General features: G+C 33.4%; 1 protein-coding gene across 5 annotated transcripts in view; it reads right to left on the minus strand.

Moving 5' to 3' along the window:
• Positions 1-19,956, minus strand: part of GABRB2 (gamma-aminobutyric acid type A receptor subunit beta2) — a 301,754-nt gene that overhangs the window by 199,539 nt on the left and 82,259 nt on the right. For all 5 annotated transcript variants that reach the window (XM_056820229.1, XM_056820794.1, XM_056821496.1 and 2 more), the window contains one exon: positions 5,650-5,870. In XM_056820229.1, coding sequence (XP_056676207.1) covers positions 5,650-5,870 — 221 coding nt within the window. The remainder of the gene's footprint in view (positions 1-5,649; positions 5,871-19,956) is intronic.

Below are 19,956 nucleotides of genomic sequence, written 5' to 3' on the forward strand. Positions count from 1 at the left end.
CTCCAAACCTGGTGTTCTATACAGTCTGTCATATGGCTGCCCTAGCTATATGACTCTTAAGGGCACTTACAGGCAAAGTATAAACAATATTTTTCCCTAAAAGCTTAGTCATGAAAAGTCAGACAGATATAGGGTAGTAGGTTGAGGTGAAGGTTGAGTCAAAAAAAAAAAGGGAAAAATAATCTCAATTTGGCCCTGAATACTAGTGCTAAACCTTGATCTTTTGTCTCATTCCACTTACAATCTATTGCAAACCATCTCTCTCAATGACACTTCTCAGCATAGTAACTCACAAAATGCTTCACTAAAAATATTAAAATCATCAATCTAAGTTCTTTCTTATCCCTTATTCTATGCTCTATTTTTGTTCACTTTCTGAATTTTATTTTTACTCTCAAATTGTCTCCCTCCCTCCTGCCCTTTCCTTACCCACCGAGAAGGCAAGAAATATGATGTCCTTATTTCCACATTAACTATACCCCTTCCAAGAGCAAGGAAAATAAAGAGGAAAATATGCTTCAATCTGCATATTGAGTCCAATAGTTCTTTAACTAGAGTTAGGTAGCATTTTACATCATGTCCTTTGGATTTATCATGACTTATTGTGTTGATTAAAGTTACTAAATCATTCAAAATTGATTATCTTTGCATATTGCTATGGTATAAATTGTTCTACTAGTCATACTCATATCATTTAACAGTATTTCACAAAAATCTCCTGATACTTGTCTCTTTATCATTTCTTAGAGTATAATTGTATTCCATCACCTTCATATGCCATGATTTCTTTAGCCATTCCCCAATTGATAAACATCCCCTTAGTTTTCAATTCTTTGCCACCACAAAAAGAATTGCTAAAAATATTTTTGTATATATGGGACATTTTCCTTTTTATATCTCCTTGGGATATAGACCTAATACCAAAATTGTTAGGCTAAAGGGTATGCACAATCTTATAGGTTTTTAGGCATAGTGCCAAATCATTCTCCAGAATGGTTGGACTAGTTTATCACTTCATCAACAGCTCATTAGTGTAGCTATTTTCACAAACCCCTTCCAGCATTTGTCATTTTCTTTTTGTCACCTTAGTCAGTCTGATGAGTGTGAGGTGATAATTTAGTACTGTTTTTAATTTTCCAGTTCTGTACACTAAATCGCCTCAATATCAGCCTTTACTCTTTCCTCCTTTGCTCCTATCTCTGCGAAAAAGTGATATTCTCTTTGAAAATGCTTGTCCCTCTACTTTTTATTCTAACCCTGGAATCTCCTGTCTCCTCCAAGTGTTTACACCTTCAAACTATCTTCTCTTTTATTAATTTTCAATCTTTCCTTATACAACAAGTCCATTCCTATTACTTAAAACCCTACCTGTATATTCCTATTATTTAAAAGACTTGAAAGTTTTCTAGTTACTTCCTTGGCTGACTTTGGACTGCTCCTTGACACCCATCTCATTTTGGAAGCCAGGGTTCTCTTTTTTCTCATCTAGCTGGGAAGCCAGGGAAGCCTCAGATTAAATCCTCCAGTGATTACAAAGGATGCCAATGCATCATGCATAATAGAATTAAGTATTATTCTTTAAAACTGCACTTTATTCTGTTTCAACCTAATTTCTGTTATACTCATCACCAAAGTTGAGTCACATCTAAACATCTGAAAAATAAACAAGTATGAAAGCCTAACTAATAGGATTTTTTTAGTCCACTCCTCAGTTTAATATCATATAGAAATATAATGGGTAGTCTAAATAAATCTAAATAATCCCCAGAAAGCCTAATTTCAATTAGATTTCCTTTTCTCATCCACTATAAGTGGAATTTGTAGGGTTAAGAAGGCAATACTTGTTGTTATTAGATTTCCAGCAGTGAAGTAAATTGCTCTGATGCTTTTTTCTGTATAAGCCAATATAGCATGTTGTAACATTCTTGGACATGTCTTCCTCCACCAACCAATTTCACACTGAGGCTAAAATAATACGTAATTGAGATGACAAATATGGTTTATATGTCTGCCTTTCTAAGCAATGTTAATTTCAGGGAGTTAGAATATTAGAGGCAATATTGTGATATGCAATTTTTGAGGAGAGAATCAGATTTGTGATGTCATTGGCAATAGAAATTCCTCATAAGGAAAAACTACCAATGCAAATTGATACCTTCTCTGCAAATTTTAGTCTATAAATGTTTTCTGAAGAATGAAGAGGTAAATGAATTGCTCAGGACCAGGTCAGTACCAGGTACAACTTCAGTCTAAGTATTCTTAACTTGAAGTGTGATTCTCTGTCCATTTATTATGCCATGTTACCTGTCACATATTTTGCTATAACAACAACAGTAACAGCAGTAATAATTTCTCAAGGAAGGAAAGGAAACAAATCTGTTTTCCAGAATTCTAAGTAACATTTCATGTCTCTCCATAGAATGCTTCTGTGTAGCATGATCCTTTAAAATTTACAAAGGGCTTTTTTACATATAACAACTTTATTAGCTGATTTAGTACAAGTATTTTTATCCCAAACTTACAAATGAGGAAACTGAAGCTCAATACTGTTAAAGATATTGTCCATACTCATACAGTTAGTACGGGTCAATGCACATGAAGCCATCATACTCTACTTCTCCCTATCTTCAGATATCTTTGTATATATGTGCCTCTTCATTGCTGCAATTTTCAATATCTCTAAAAATTTCTCTCTATCTCTGTCCACCAACATTTAGAGATGGCTGTTGCCATGGAGAGCAATGATAGTGGTAGGAGTTATCTGAGTGAGACAAATTTAGTGGAAGCTAGAAGGAAGGACCAGCCACACATGGCTGTGCATAAAAACAAAGGCATATCGGTGCCAACTGAATGTAGATGATGGAAAACTCCTTAAATATTTCAATGAAAAATGTTCAATTAAACTTCATCTTTTATGCTTGTCACTAGACCTCAAGTCTAACCAGCACTTTTAAGACTATGGTTGATATTAGTTTTTATCTTGCTTCTTTCCCTAAACTCCTTTCTATTTCTAAACTTCTGATACTCCCATTCCATGGCTTCTCTATCCTAGTTTCTTTTTCTTCAAATGATATTCAAGTATTCTTCCTGCACAGAAATATCTGGACTGAGGTTTATCCCTATTCCCTCAAGCCATAAAGGCTCCCACATAATTGCTAATAATAATAATAATAATAATCTGAGCAGTCACAGTAAATGACTTGACCAAAGGGAAGTATGCAACTTTCACTTATATTTGAGATTTTTTTCTCCTTCCTCATTTCACCTATTTTCTTATTGGCAAACACTTTCCTAGAGATTGTTGCCATTTCATCTATTCCTCTGGTCAGCTTCAAATGTCTGCTAAAGAATACTGCTAAACTCCATTTCCTCCATAAATAACTATATGTTAGTGAAAGGGATCATAATCCAAATTCTTTCTGAAGTCCACAGTTAGTACACATCTTATCATCATCCTTGTTAGTCTCTTTAAATGTGTACTTCATGGTGGCTTTCTCTTTATTCCTCCTACTCCCCACCCCTGATCTGATGCTGAGCAATATTCTTTCAAAACTTAAATTTTATTTTGAAACAATTTCAAGTTGATTCCCTGGAAGTATAGCTTCTTCTCTTATTTTTGTTAATTTCCATTCATTGTCATCATATTTTTTTGCTGACATATAAAAAATAAAATATTATTGGATATAACTAAGAAAAGTAAAATATTTGATTACCCACAATTTATAACTTTTTACTACCTCTTCCCATAGTGAAATCCCTCAGTTTTGGTCAGGTTTAGAATATATGTTCACCCAGAATAAATATTCCAACATGACATCATCACCAATCATTTCAAAAGATCAAAAAAAGCTATTGAAAACAATAAACTAAGAGTTTTCCTTTTACTATTTTAGATATATGAATAACTTATCCCAGACATATCCGAGGCCTAAAGATCAATAAAAACAACAAGACTGAGAACCCAAGACATTTAACAAAATAAAAACAGTATAATGGAATAGAAATTAGACACATTCTCCCCCTATCGCTATTATATTTATTTTGCTTATACTGTATAATTCTCTTTTATATGTGAAGATGGTTCCATTTATCCAATATGAATAGAGCAGTAGCAGAATTTGCACCAGTCCATCTTTACTTTCTCACCAGGCTCTTATTGTGACCAATGATATACACTTGCAGGGTCCTCATTAGAGTTTTACATTTAGTTTGTGGATACAGAGCAGAGTCAGTTGATTCAACAAGGGATAAAGACTTATAGCCTTGACATTAGAGTGGGGCACTAAGTGTAGGTGCTGGACAACTAACAGTGAAGATTATTTCTTCTCTAATTATTCATAAAGGTGGTACTTTGGTGAAATACAACTACCTGTCCTTTTCTTACACATCTTTCTTTCTTCCTCATAAAATGGGCATTTGGCTAGACGGTTTAGCTTTCTTAATAGAGAGAAGTTCCTTGAAAGCTGGAATAGAATCTTATTTATCTATCTTCCTCAATACCCAATAGAATGTCTTGCATATAGTGCATGCTCGATAAATATTTGTTGAATGTATGGTCCCAATGGGGCCATTTTCAAAAGAAGGGTAATTAAGCTTAGCTTGCAAACTAATTGTTCCTTCATGGTGCTAATGTGAATAGCTAGGCTGCTGTGGGCTATATGCAGAATGTGAAAATCTACTACAACTCACTCCTGGTTGAGAGGAAATTTTTAAGTTACAGTTAAAGAAGAGTGTCCTCTTTAATAATTTGGAAAATATGGGGAAATTCAGATCATGTATCACAAATTCAAATTTATCAATGAATTGGAATAAGGAATTTGATTGTCTTATGACCTAAAACCCAGAGTTTTTCGATCAAAGAATAGAAAGATGGTTTCCAATATATAAGTGAAGATGGAAGTAAGAATTTGATTTAAAAATAAGAGAAGCAAATAATTTAAATTCCATGTGCACCGATAACAATAGCTCATCAAAATTTACCAACCTTAGGGATATTGAAATATAGAAATATTGAGTGTTCTGCATTTAATTAAAGCAGTTCACTCTATATTACAGTGTGTTAACAAATAATCCACATTTCTTGATCTTTTTCAGGAAACCAGATGAATAAATTGGTGTAAACTGAGAGATTATTTTCCAGCAGACTGTGTAGTCACTTCCTGGTTATGATATTAGTAATCTATTTAAAAGGCTTAACATAACAATTAATGAAGTAGTTTGCTCATGTTTACTTTATTTTGAAGGCCAATTGCCTCTGGATTAGGGATTAGGAAAGAACATCCTCAAATTTTCCCTTTATGAGATCACATCTGCCTCACTTTGGATAGGAGTGATTAACAAAATGTCTTGTCATTTTTATGCTATTTTTTGAGGGGATTAGGAGTATGTAATTGTCAGCATATTGTTATTTCTTTCAAATTTTTAAAGGAAGTAGCTCCAAAGTTGACAAGAGTTAATTCACAGAAATTTTAGCCCTGATTCTGACTAACTACTTGGCTAATCCAAGTTTTCAGGTATTTATTGCAAAAGTATTTTAAATTGCCTATAAGAAAGAAAAAAAGAAAATACTCCTTAGGAATGGTTTCAGTTAGACAACAAAAAATATAATTATAATTAAGATTAAGTTAAAATTTCTATTTTGCTACAGACCTGAGGCCATAAAGGACAGTCCCATCAGGATGCAGACGGATCATCCTATTCTTGACAGTCACCCCATGCACAAATGACTTCTTGTCGTTCAGGAAGTATGTGTCAGGCACCCAGAGCTGATCCGCTACTCTATTGTCCAAGGTGAGATTTAAAGGTATTACATTATATGACAGCCTCTTATCTCGCCAAGCTTGCTGAAAGTACATTGTCAGGGTATAGTCCTGTGATTGGGAGAAGAGAAAATTATTATTTGCACCAAAATAGACTTTGGATATAGGCAAATTACTACTCCATGTGTGTATAAAATGGAGTAATGCTCAGTCTATCTTGTATAACTATGAAGTAGAACTTTTTGCACCCACCATCTAGCAATAACTAGAACAGGAAGTATATATTGAACATTTCAATAGTATTATTGCAATTTCACAACTTTTCTTTCTCCTGGTGATTTTTCAAAAGAAAAGTGAGATTTATTTAGACTCACTGTAAGACGGCAGAGAAGACAACTAATATACTCTGAGGTGTCTGAATTTTTTCCCCTTTGTTACCACTAGACCATGTGTGAATTCCTTTTCTACAAAATTTGTTAATACAACTGATAAGAAAGATGGTTTAGGTGACAAGGTAGATTGAGCACTGGACTTAGGGCAGGAAAAGCTGAGTATAAATCAAGCTTCATACACTTAAGAGTTTTGTAACCCTAGGCAAGTTATTTTATATCTACCTACCTTAATTTCCTTAACAGGAAAATGGAGATGATAATATTGCCTACCTCCCAAGGTGGTTGTGAGGATAAAATGTGATTTTGTAAAGTGCTTTGCAAACCTTACGATTCTATAGAAAAGCTATGATGCTAATGATAGATAGAATCCTAGAACCAGTCAGAAACCACAGGTTCATCTCACTTATCCCCTCTCTGCTTAAGTTTCCTCTCTATAAAATTGGTATGATTATAGCACCAAGCTTCTAGTGGTATAAGGATCAAATCAGTAGTACTTAGAAGTTGTACTTGTGATACAGTTGTACTTATTAAACTTTCTAAATGTTAAGTCTTTGTATAAATGTGAATTATATTTTACTAAGCTGTATGGCATTGGGCAGGCTATTTCAAATCTCTGAAACAGCTTTCTCTTATGTAAAATAAGGGTATTTTCCTAATATTTCAGATAAGATGATATATAAAATACACATTGCAGATAAGACAATATATAAAATATATATATAAATAACTGTTAAACATGCTAGGTAAAATAAAGTATCTTTTAAAACGATGGAATACATTCTTAAATTATTCTTGATTAGTTTTCCCCTCTCTTTTCCCCAAATCACAAATGTATATGTTGATATCAAAGATTGAGTCTAATGGCTTCTGAACTTCAAATCTAATTAGTCCTTTTTATTCTAGAAAAACAAATAATGAGGCAATGAATAAAATAAGGAAATTCTTAGGATTTTTAAAATGACAATATGTAACCTTGAAATGCATAATTTCTCAGTGTTTTGAGTTGTCTTTTTAAAAACATATATAGTTGTTAAGGTTCCTTTTTGTATTTTTATTGTTGATTTTTTTCTTTTGCATCACATTCATTTTCAAATACATTCCTCCATTTTATCCAGTGAACATTCCTTAACAAAAAAAATTAAAAAAAAAGAAAAAAATTCACCCAAAGTAACTGACATATCTATCTATAGTATCTGACAGTGTATGCAACACTTCACATATGTCAGACCCTACTTTTCCCAAAGAAAGAAAAGATATAGATTTTTTAACCTTTTCTTGAGGTCAAAATAGATATTATAATTATACAGCATCCAGATGTGTTCCATTATTCTTTCCTTTATAATACTATAGTCATTGTGTATAATATTTTCTGATCTTCTTTACTTCACTCTGTAATTGTTCACATAAGCCACTTATTTCACTGAATTATTCATATTTTTATTTTTTGTTGTATAGTCATATTCTATATTTGATATACCATCTTCAATCAACTTCATCTACTTTATTTTTAGTTCTTTGCTACCACAATAAATAGTGTTTTGTCTACTTTGGCATAAAGGAATACTTTCTATCTTTGACTTCCTTGGGGTATATGCATAGCAGTGGGATCTCTGGGTCAAAGTAAAGGGACATTTTACCATTTTTTCCTAAAACTTAATTCCAAATTATGTAAATGATTGCATCAATTCCCATTTTGACTACCGGTGCATTATTATATCTGTCTTCTCAAATAAATGAATATTTCCAAGTTTCAATTTTTTTGCCAATTTCTTATGTAGGCAAAACCTCCTAATCAATTTAACTTTTATTTATCTTATTAATGCTTTTAAACAATATTTCAAATTGTAATTACCTATAGTTTCAGTACAGAATTTGTTTAAAGGTTTCTAAAATTTGGTTGTTTTAGAATTCAAAATCTCAAGAAAAGCATGGATGGGAAAATATAACCCAAAAATAAACATATATTTTACAAATAGTCATTTTATATGTAATTTAGAAGACAAAGATATTAGACAGAAGAAATAAAAATATAAGCTAAAATTTTGTCTAAGAAAGAAATTGGCCAGTTTCCTACCTTGACAATAATTACTTGGAAAATACAATTATTCTTTCTGTTAGAAGATACAGCCATTAAAGTGATTTTGATTATAGGCTCTTTTGAGATTCAGAGAACTGATTGTTTGGAAGGTGATGAGCTCTATATTTTTGGCCCCAAGATACCATTCAAAACAAAAATTAATTATGTTGTTTAATTAATAGTAAAATTAATTGTAAAATAAATGGTAATATACTGGAATTAGGGCTCACTTGACAATTAAAAAAAACATTTTTCTACCAAGACAACATGCATTCAGATATAGTCCTGAAGAGATATGCCAGTTATTCTGTTAACTGATGCATGAATTCTTGTTTAATTTTACTTTATTGTTACATATTTCAACATGGTTAGCGAAGGAATTGACTTCTTCAGGGAACCTAAATAATCCTAGAAAAGATAAGTATCCTCTAACTTACTCTTCTCTTCACCACAAAACATCCTAATTGAAGCTCTCTACTCAATTAACAATAGAGGAAAACAATGAGGTCCCACTCTATCTACCATGAAGCTGTGTAATGGAGGGGGAGAAGTGGAGTCCACCACTACTTAATTTAGGACTAGAATGTGGTAGAATTGGAATGGAGCTAAAAGGTGGAGTGGGAGGGGATATATTGTTTCTCCCCTCTCTTTTCCCAGGAAATCCCACCAGTTGAAGTACATCCTTCCTCCCCAAGCTTCATGTTTCTCTTCCTATATATTATGAAGCTGGCACTTGATCTGATAAAAGAGCTATTTATTCTTAAGGAACACACATAAAGTAGGGTAAGTAAGGTTGTGGGATAAGGCAATGGGAAAGTGGGAGTAGGAGGTCCCTAAAAGCTAACAACTGACACCCTTCTCCCCAAATCCTGCAGTCAGGCTTTGCCTGTCTGACCCTCTGGGGTCAATTGTGAGAGCTGTCCTGACTTCTCTCTGTCCTAGTTATGATATGAAGTTCAAGGACTGCTTTAGAGGGATAGAGAGGAAATATTCTTGAGGTGGATAGCTTTATGACAAAGTCCCATCCACTCCTGTTGTCTTCCACTGGATTCAGGGGGTCTGGATTCACAGAAGGATGATCAAGACTCAGAGATTCTTTCAGCCTAACCTCTCTGAAGTGCTCCCCAAAGAGAAGTGAGTTAACTGCTTGGATTCTCTCAGCTCCTCAGTTCTTTCTCTGGAATTCTGTGTCCTTCTTGCCCTTCCCCCACTTGAGTTGTTCTTCCAGCATGTTGAATCTGCTTTTCCTCTATTACAGCTGTCACAATGTAGGCTTAGTCACACTGATAATATTTTGAGACTCAACATTCAGGATTTTTATGACCCAGATCAGATCTATGTAAGAAGGCTGGGTGGGGGTGGGGGTGGTGTTCTTCTTTCTTTGTTATTAAACACAGAAGTCTAACATATAACCCAGTAGAATTGATCATCACCTCAGGGAGGTGGGAAGGAAGAGGGAAGGGAAAGAATATTAATCATATGACCATGGAAAATATTCTAAATTAATTTTAAAATAAAATTAAAAATAAAATAAAATGCTTGCTAAATTATTAAAAAATACAAATAAATACCGAAGTCTAAGATATGGGTATAGAGAAGGGAGAACTTTTTATATAAGCAACAAGAACTCCACTCTTCTAACAAATATATTCCCCCAAAATTAAAAAAAAAATCTTAACTGATGTTTTGAAAAAGTAGCTATGCAAATCTTTTCACTTTTGTTGTACTTTTACAAAAATATGTGCAAAATTATTCAAAATTTTGTAATTAATAACTATGTATCATTTACATAGTAATGTCTTCTGAGACTGTTTACAGTCCAACAAATATTATAGAGTGCCTAATATATGTCAGGTACCATCCTAAGTGTTGAGGATACAGTGAATAAAACGATAGCCCCGGTCCCAAAGAAATTATAATCTAAAGGGACAAATAACACACAAAAGGAGGCTAGAAAGTGGGAGTGGGCCATGAAGAAAAAGGGACCAGGAAGTACCTGGCACAGGGACATTTTATTGGAGTTTTGAAATTATAAAAGTACCTGTGGATCATGAAAACTGTCTTTATGTTTCCATATTTCTCTCTACATGAACAGGTCTTCTTTTTTTCTTTTTTCAAGTCAAACTTCTCTTCAGAATATTCTTTTATATCACTTCTCATGAATATGTTTTGGCCTATTTATATCTATCACACATTTTCAACTTCCCTTCAGATAACCATTTTTTTTTTGCCATTAATCTTACATTGTCTTCTGGCAGTTTTCATTGTCATTTTGCTCTGTAAAACTTTTAAAGCTTTACTGGTATTGTCTGAGACAATAAGAGAAGGGAGTAAGAGAATAAACATTTGTTAAATGCTTACTATATGCACAAAGGAGAAAGTGCCTGGCCTGGAGTCATAAAGACTCATTTTTCTGAGTTCAAATCTGACATCAGACATTTTCTAGCTGTATGACCCTGGGCAAGTCACATAAATCTGTTTTCCTCAGTTTCCCCTTATGTAAAATGTACTGGAGAAAGAAATTGCAAATGCTTCAGTATCTTTTGCCAAGAAAACTCCAAATTGGGTCATGAAGAGCTGGTTAGAAACTGAAAACAACAGATCATCAACAACAATAATATACTATATGCTTGGTACTCTGCTAAGCACTTTCAGTATATGATTTCATTTGGTGAAATAGGCATGGTTCCTGCCTTCATGCAGTTTATATATTAGAGAGAAAATACACACAGTCTCTTTTTTATCCCTTATCCCTCATTTGGCAGCATTGACATATTTGATCTGAATTTGGCTGGACCAATGCTATGTATAAACTGTGCTAAGAGAAAAGTCAGAAATCAAGATGCTATAAGAAAAAAATATACTCTTGAGGTGGGAATTTTTTTGTAATTCTAATTTTGTTCCATTATTGAAGTAAATGTCCATTTATAAAAGTTAATTAATATTAAGTAGTCAAATATAATTGGGCTGCTAGTAATAAATTGGCTGATTGTGTATGTAGGGAAACATACCTAGAATGGAATCTTAAACCAGTGGAATTAGAGAAGAGCTATCACTGCCCCTTAGGGGTATTTCTAAAATTCTGGGGGTATGATATAGTTTACCTGAATCTGAGATTATGAGCCAAAGATACTTGGTCATATTTTATTTCATCACTCCCATAGAGGTAGGGACCATTTCTTTTCATCTTTGAGCCTTTCACCTACCTTCCTCCCCTAATTCACTGTCATGGAAATAATGATAAAGTGCTATGTATGCTATAGAGGATCTCAAATTCTGTTGAATACATGAAAGAACGTTGATTTTAAAACTAATAAATTGCATTCCATACATACAAACATCATACTCTACATATATATATATATATATATCATAAATACAAACATAAACTCTAACTTCATAAAAAAGTGATCACTTCACATTCATCTTGATACTAACAGACATTTTAAAAACAGTTCCAGAAATGGCAATTCATTTACTACTAAAGAGACAAAAATACCAGAAAATGAGATGTATTCAAAGTTATCATATCTCTACAAAGGGGAGAAAAACAGGTAAAATGTCTATCAATCTGAAATACACTCAATCTGACATTACCTTACATAACAATGATTTTCAACAGAGCAATGGCAATATTTACTTAAAATTCATGGTATTCATGGTAGTTGAAAAAGAGGAAGAAATATTAGTTTGGGGATTCAAAAGGAAATATATCAGGTTCCAAACTGTTACTGAGTTTTCTATGCATGTACATAGAGTTACTCATTTGCTCATGACAAGTTCAATATATAGAGTTATCCCAAAGAAACCTGCTACTTTGTACACTCTTGTTTATCAAAATATGTGCAATAATTTTAGAACTCTCAAATATTTCCCATGGTAAAAAATAAAATTCTCATTTCATTCTCACTTTTAATGTACATTCCAAGTTGTCTGTCTTGAAAGCATTAACTATCAGTAGCTCAGTGTAGAACCAGTCCAGTTAGAATTTAACTATCCTAAAGCCAATTTCAGTTGCTTTTCCTAAAGAAAAACAACTTTGAAAACTGTCAGAAGATCAAACGAAATTATATATAACTCTTCACTTCCTTTCTCTTCCAGTTTTAGATGAAAGCATGTCTTAATTAAAATAAATATTAGAGTCAGGGTCTAAAGATATAGTTCATGTTCCCAATCTGATACCACCACAAAGCTCTGTTGAAAGAATGCTGGTTTGGAGTTGGAGGATTCGAGTTAGAATTTCAGCTGTGTTACTTACTACATCTCTCACCTTAGGAAAGTTGCCTCATTTCTTACTCTTTTCAGTTTCCTTATTTGTACAATGAGAGAGATGGATTAGATAGTCTCTAAGGTCTTCTTTCAAACAGTAAATCAAAAATCCTATCCAGCCATCATAGGATAGGAGAAAATATGCTTAACTTCTCTAATCTTCCATCAAAACCTCCCTGAACTGACTGGAATCAAATGGTCTCTGTGGTCTCTTCAAACACTAAAATTTATGATCCTCCAATCTTTGTTATCTAACTGATTTGCCATCCTCTCTTCCTTGTTGTTATTTTTGGCTGTTCCCATTAGCTTAAACATTTTCAGAAATTCCTGATATATTTTAATTTTTTGTTGGAAAATTTTTTTAAAGAGTTGTCTCTAGCCCTTAATGTAGTAATTTTATCTTTCACTAGCCATGCAAAAAATAACTCTTTTCAAATAGGTTAATGGCTTTACAACATAAAATCAAGTAAATGTGGTAAATCCTATTTCTTCAGGAGTTCAGTTCTCAACCTTAAGTAATCCATTATGGGAATGTCCCTATGGACATACCTATGGAATATCCCAACTCATCTGGTATCAGAGTTCAGTATCATAAGAATTCCTGACTTACCTGTCCCTCCCCTCTAAGTATATTATGTAATCATTCTATTTTTAACCAATTAAATGTAAAAACAAATTTCCACACAACTTTTCCTAAGTTATATGATTGAACTCATCTCCTTCCCTCTCTTTCCTTCCTTCCCCTTCCCAGTGCTGGCAGGAGATTTGATATGAGTTATACATGCATTACTATGCAAAACATATTTCCATATTGTTCATTTTTATACAATAATTCTAAATAAATTACTGTTTAATGAAGTTAGAGGGCAAATATTAGCTGGTTTTTACCCTTAAAATTGGGTGAAAAGGAAAACTGGAGGAAGAGGGAGAAGGAAATGGCCTTCCTTTTGCCCTTCCTACAAAGCAAATGCATTTTATGGAGAAAATGGAAGGTCAAGTTTAAGACAAAAAGCAAAAACATGAATCAATGATAAACTGTAGCCAAGCTGATTTAAAAAAAAATGACTTATGGGAAGTCACTAATAAAAGGAATTCTATAGAATCCTTCCCTTCACTAGATTCCAGTTTCATCAAGTATAAAATGAAAGGACAGGGTATAAGTGCTGTGTGTGTGTGTATGTGTGTTTGTGGTCTGAGGGGATTCCACAATTGTAGGATCATATTTTTAGAGCTTACTTACACCTTAGACATCATAGCTAGGATAATCTCATTTTACAAGCAAGGAAATTGAATCCCAGAGAAGCTGGGTTTTCCACAAGATGGTTTTAGATCTCTCTCACCTCTATATTTTATAATTGTGAGATATGGTTAATAGCAAATGAAGATCCTTGCAGATTACATTTTAAACAAAATTTAAAAAGAAAACAAATCTCCCACTTATATATGCCTTTAATGAATAAAATCATAGTAGACTACAAAAAAAGTTAATGTAGCAGATATGGGGCTCAACTTGATATCAAGATCTAAATTTGAATTCTATCTCAAAATTTTACCCTGTGACACTGAACATGTCACTTAATCTCTCTCAGGTTCAGTTTCTTCATTTGAGAAATAGGAATAATAATAATATCTATCTTATGGGATTTATGTGATGATCATATGTACTAATACATGTAAAATGGCATGTAAAAATAAACCTTTACATACATGTTAGCTTTATGATCAACATTTCCCCCCAATTTCCTATACATTCCCAATGAATGGAATCAACTAAATATAATTTGGTTCAAATCATTTCAATAAGCATCTTTTAAGCAGTTTACGATTTCTTTGAATCTATGAATCCTAAAGAATGATTTCTTGAGAATAGTGAATAATTTAATCATTGTTCTAAGGGAGATGGGTATGTCATAAGCCTCACTTATTTTTCAATATTTTTCATTCTATTTTTTCCCTTCACAGCATGTGCTTGGTGTCTTCTCTCTATAGTGACAGACTCTGAAGAGATCTGATAGTACTAAAATAAAGGATAATTTAAAATAAGTACATATCACTGCTTTCACATATCTGACAAGCTTGTGGAAGTTGCCAGGAAGTCCAATTTGCAGGCTAATATAAGAGCAAAGAAAATATGCTTAGTATATATACATGTGCTTCTAAGAGAATATCTAATGTGTAGAGATGAAAAATAAATGCACATTATCACCCTTTGCAAGCAAAGCCAATCTTAATCTTGTGACCAATATCCTCTTCCATTTCTGACATTTTTTTTACATTTTCCTTGTCAACTCAATTCTACTTATATACATTAACAATACAGATTGGTCAGTAAATCTGGTGTTGAGGAAGATAATTTTTTTGTCTTATCTTTTCCCCAACACACACACACAGAGACTCACAACATTATCCATTTTAAGTTTCATATCCAACAAAACAAGTAAAATCAATGTAACAGAATGTTTAATTCAATGAGTATTTATAAAGTACCTACGCAATAATAATAGATACCTGAAATACAAAGACAAAAACAATCCTGCTGCTAAAAAGTTTACATTCTGTTGGGAGAAGAGTGATGTCAAAACAGATTATTTATTTATTAATTGATGCTTGGGAAAATATAAATATCAGTCTGACATTAAGACTATTTGATTTGGCAAAGTAATTATCAATTCTGGAAAAACGCAGTCAATTTGAAAATCTGAATTGCTTAATCCAGTCAGAGCTGAAGATGCATTAGTGGCATCAGTTTATCTCTCTCTAATTGATTTCTTTCAAATTTCCTACACATTTATTTTTCTTGTTATTTTGAATCAGATGTCGAAACACCAGATCCCCTAGATACTACCTTTCCCTGTGACACTTGTGACATATGTCCATCCATGTTTGTGCAGACCCTCTTCTGGATTTCTGCGTGAGTAGACAACAGGTAAGTTTAAGACTGGAGCATATCAATTTGGCAGGTTCATTTAGCCTTGTGATATATGTATTTATAATTCACTGAGTGGCTTTCCATTTTTTGTGTAAAGGACAGATTTTTTTTTCATTTTATTTTTACTCATACAGGCCAGTATCATCTTGCCAAGACTTCTCCTCTGTTGCTAAGGACAATAAATCCTCATTTCAAAAGGTGCTCATTCAGTAATGAAACTCCACAGCACCTGAAAGCTATTGAGAATACTGCAATGAATTTAGAGTGAGTAAAATTCCTGAAAAATTTAAATGTGTGCAATAAGCATGCTTTTTGGAAGAGAGGATTTTTAAGTTCCCTCCCAAATCTATAGCTACAATTTCCCAGAAACAACTTCTCTGGTGAGACATATGCTCATGAAAATTATCTTTAAATGTCATAGAGGGCAAAGTACAATTAGAAAGATAATTCCCTATGAATGGACGGCAAAATTTTATAGATCCTTTTGTTGGAAGGCAACATTGTGATGATTTTACTAAGTCATGCCTGCCACTCTGCAGAAATGCCTAATTGAGATCTCATAATCTCTTAAAATATAAGTTTAACACTCTATGCAGGAAAAACCCAGCAGTTAAAGAATGTATATTCCTACTATTGCAACATGAAGTTGTATGGACAGTCTATTAAGCCAGTTCAATCAATACACACACTTTGGACAGAGAGAGAACAGAGGAATGGACGAAACATTCATTAAAAGCCTATCATGTTTCAGACACTAGGTAGTCACTTTACAAATATCATCTCAGTTGATCTTCACAAAAACCCTGGGAAGCAAGTGCTATTATCATCTCCATTTGACAGGGAGGAAATAAAGAAAGAGAGAAGTTAAATGACTTGTCCAGGGTCACAGCTAGTATTTATCTGAGGCCACATTTGAACTCATGTTTTCCTGACTCCAGGCCAAGTGCTCTATTCATATGCCACCCAGCTACTTCCAAAAAGGAACAATGATTTGTGCTATTAAACACACACACTCACTCACACACACACACACACACACACAAATAAGAGGATATTGGAGAGAGCTGCATTTGAGAAATAACAGAGCTTTTAATTACTCCAATTTGTTCCCTATCACAAAATATTTGTTTTTTCATATGCAGATTCTCCTGCTGATATTATATGAATATAAATGTAGAACATCAAGATAACTTCAGAATGAACATTGCAGGTAACCCAAAAGATATAAGGAATTCACATGATGGGTGCAAGTAGGTGAAAACATCTCACCAACATTTGCATGACCTCACGAAGTGGTAAATGGACATCCTAAATTAAATCTGTGAACCTAAGAGAAGGTGGGCCAGGCATATAATCAACATGAAAGAACAAATGGAAAGTATGAATACTGTACTACTCTTTAGAAGAATCAGAGGAAGCCTTCCAGCAAGGTAGATAGAATCTTTTTGGAAATTTATGTAAAATCATGGTCAATAATTATATAAGATAAGAAGGCATAGATGTATTGTAACTTACACTGGTGGAAAGCATATTCACACCATTGAGATCATGAATGCATCAAAGATGCTTCTTAATAGGAGACATAATGGTGACATAATGGAAAGCACTGTGTTTGTAAGAGCTGAGATGGGGATAACAAACCTGTCTCTGTTGCTAACTAGACACATGATTTTGGATGTCTCTTTTCCTCTTTGGGACTCAGTTTCCTCATCTATAAAATAACATTTTTGAAGCAGGTGATTTCTAGCCTCTTTAATGTCTAGAACTCTATGTATAATGACTCTGTAAGGGAAATACTGCCCTATAATAATAAGGCAACAAAAAAATCTAAAGAAAATTTAATTAGGTCCTGAGTTACACAGTTAATAAATGAGACTTAGTGGATAGAAAATTGATCATGGAGTCAGGAAGCCTCTGCTTCAAGTCCTGTCTCAGATAAACCCAGCCAAAGTGAATTATTTTATTTCTTATTTTACCTTGGCAACTTATTGAGATTCAAAGTTACAGATTAGTGGCCAAAATGTAGCAGTTAGAGGAGTTTCAAAGCTGATGAAATCACAGATCTGTGCCAAAACAATGACAATAAAAACAATAACAAAAAAGAGTGGGCTGACTTCAAATTTTTTATTTACTTTTTCACCATGTCTAAAAGTCTAAAAAAAATTAGAACCTTTAAGAAGCATAAAAATGGCTAAAAAATAAAATATTCAGGGCATTTCTTAAGGTTATGAGTAAGACTATATTTATAAAAGAACATTTCCAAGGAAGAAATGTAACAAAATTTGAGCAAGTACTGGTTGGTTGGCATAATTTCATAGAATATGAGTATTAGCATGTAAGTGACACCAGTTACATAGTAATAAAAGGAACAGAGTAAGAGTAATGTGATTGGAGAAATTATTCATGTTCCATCTGATATAACCGTGTATAAACAAAATTTGAAAATCATATGACTTTCATATTAAAAAGGAATTTTGACTATTTTCATTTTATTCCATAATTATGAGAGGATAGGAAAAAATCAACTTTTCACTCTTTTATTTAGAGAGTGACAAAACTATCTAGCTGTGTATAGTCCAGAGAGCTTCTACAAAAAAAAATAGATATACAATAGCTATCGATTTCCTGATAGGTATCCATGTCCCATAGAAACTACAGCCTATATGAGTATGCCACAATACAGAGGATGAGAAACTGCATATTCTCCTATCAGAGGCAACAATGTGGCATAGTTTATTTATCCTTAGAAAAAGGAAAAAGTCAAATGCAGCATTTGCCACTGACTCATCTCAACTGCTCTTACTTCCTAAGGAATTGGAATTGATTGGGAGAAGTAGAGGTGGTTTCAGTTAGATTGAAGGATAAAGGATTTTCTATATCCAAATCTTTTCTTGATTCTCATCCAAAGAAATTTTTAGCCAAAAGGAACCATATAGATCACTTAGATTAATTTTAGACAGGAAGAAATTAAGGTCTAGAAGAAGGAAGTGACCTGCCCAAGGACACATAGCAAATTATAAGCCAAACCAAGAGGAGACACTGGGCCTTTTGTTCAAGCAATCTGCTCTCTGCTAGCAATGTTTTTCTGTCATTTGAATAGCTACTAACATGGTTAATTTCATTCCATTCTAACATTGTTTTTATTGTTTCACTTTAACAATACTGTTGTGATGGAAAATAAATGTAAATACTATTTTATGGTTGATAAGTTACATATGTGGCCTCTGGGATGGAAGGAGCTAGCCTCTGCTACTCTTATGATTATTGTCTTTTGATTACACCATGCGTTTTAGGCAGACTCTCAGTTGAGTAAATGCATGAATCTGTTCAATAGAGTTATCTTTTTTATTAGCATCACACCAAGCGCTAAATTTAATTTCTTGTCTAAATTATTTCTAATCTATTTGGTATTCATATTCATCCATAGAGCTCTCCTCCAGGCCAAAGCACAAAATATTTATCTGAAGCATTGCAGTTTATGAGGGATAATTCCTTACAGTAGTAACCAATGCTTATACACTGTGTACATTTTTATGCATTTGCTATGGCCAAACACCACACAGCTGATAACAGCCATAGCAAGGAAAGGCCATTTCTCAACTTCATGAATCAGAAATCTATTAGAGTTCTGTTGGAAAGGATAATTATTTGTTATCAAGGCACAGGCTATAAATATTTATGTCAGTGTATATTGTGAATCCTGGAGTCTTTAGAGTTGCAAATGACCTCAGATGGATGTTACTTTGTGGCAGGGAATTTAATATTGTAACAAATTCTGAGTATCTACTAAGAAAACATATGCCTCTTTGGAAAATTCACTCTAATAATATTAAAAGGTATTTTATTGTTGTTCAATTGTTTCAGTCATATCCAACTTTTGGGAACTCATGGGGGGGGGTTCTTGGCAAAGATACTATAGTGGCTTGCCATTTCCTTCTCCAGTTCATTTTATAGAATAGGAAACTGAGGTAAGCAAGGTTAAATGTCTTGCCCAGGGTTACATAGTCAGTGCCTGAGGCCAAATTTGAATTCAGATGTTCCTAACTTCAGACTGGCACTCTATCTACTGCATCACCTAGTTACCCCTTAAAGTCTATTTGTAAGAGCAAATAATTAGTCTTGACAAAGTAAATAAGTATAAACAATGCACTATGAATTATTATAATTATTAGTATTGTTATTATCATCATCATTTTGTTGTAGGTGCACTAGTGGTAGGAAGGAAATGAATAGAGGAGAAAGAACAATATTTATAGGGAAACAGAAAAAAGAATCCCACCATAAGAAATTCCTAGTTATGGAACTTTGGCAAATCAATTAACCTCCTTGAGTCACAGTTTTCTCACATGTAAAATGGGGTAGGGGGTTGACAACATAATAACTAAGGTCCCATTCAGCTCTAGATTTATGATCCTAATATCTACTCCATTGTGGCATAAGGTTGTCTCTATATCCCAAAGAAAATGCCATGAGGGTGCAAACTCTGACACATCCAATTAATTTGAAAAGGCTTCAAGTAGGGGCTAGAAT

This window comes from Monodelphis domestica, chromosome 1 (assembly GCF_027887165.1).
Source record: "Monodelphis domestica isolate mMonDom1 chromosome 1, mMonDom1.pri, whole genome shotgun sequence".
Taxonomy (NCBI): domain Eukaryota; kingdom Metazoa; phylum Chordata; class Mammalia; order Didelphimorphia; family Didelphidae; genus Monodelphis; species Monodelphis domestica.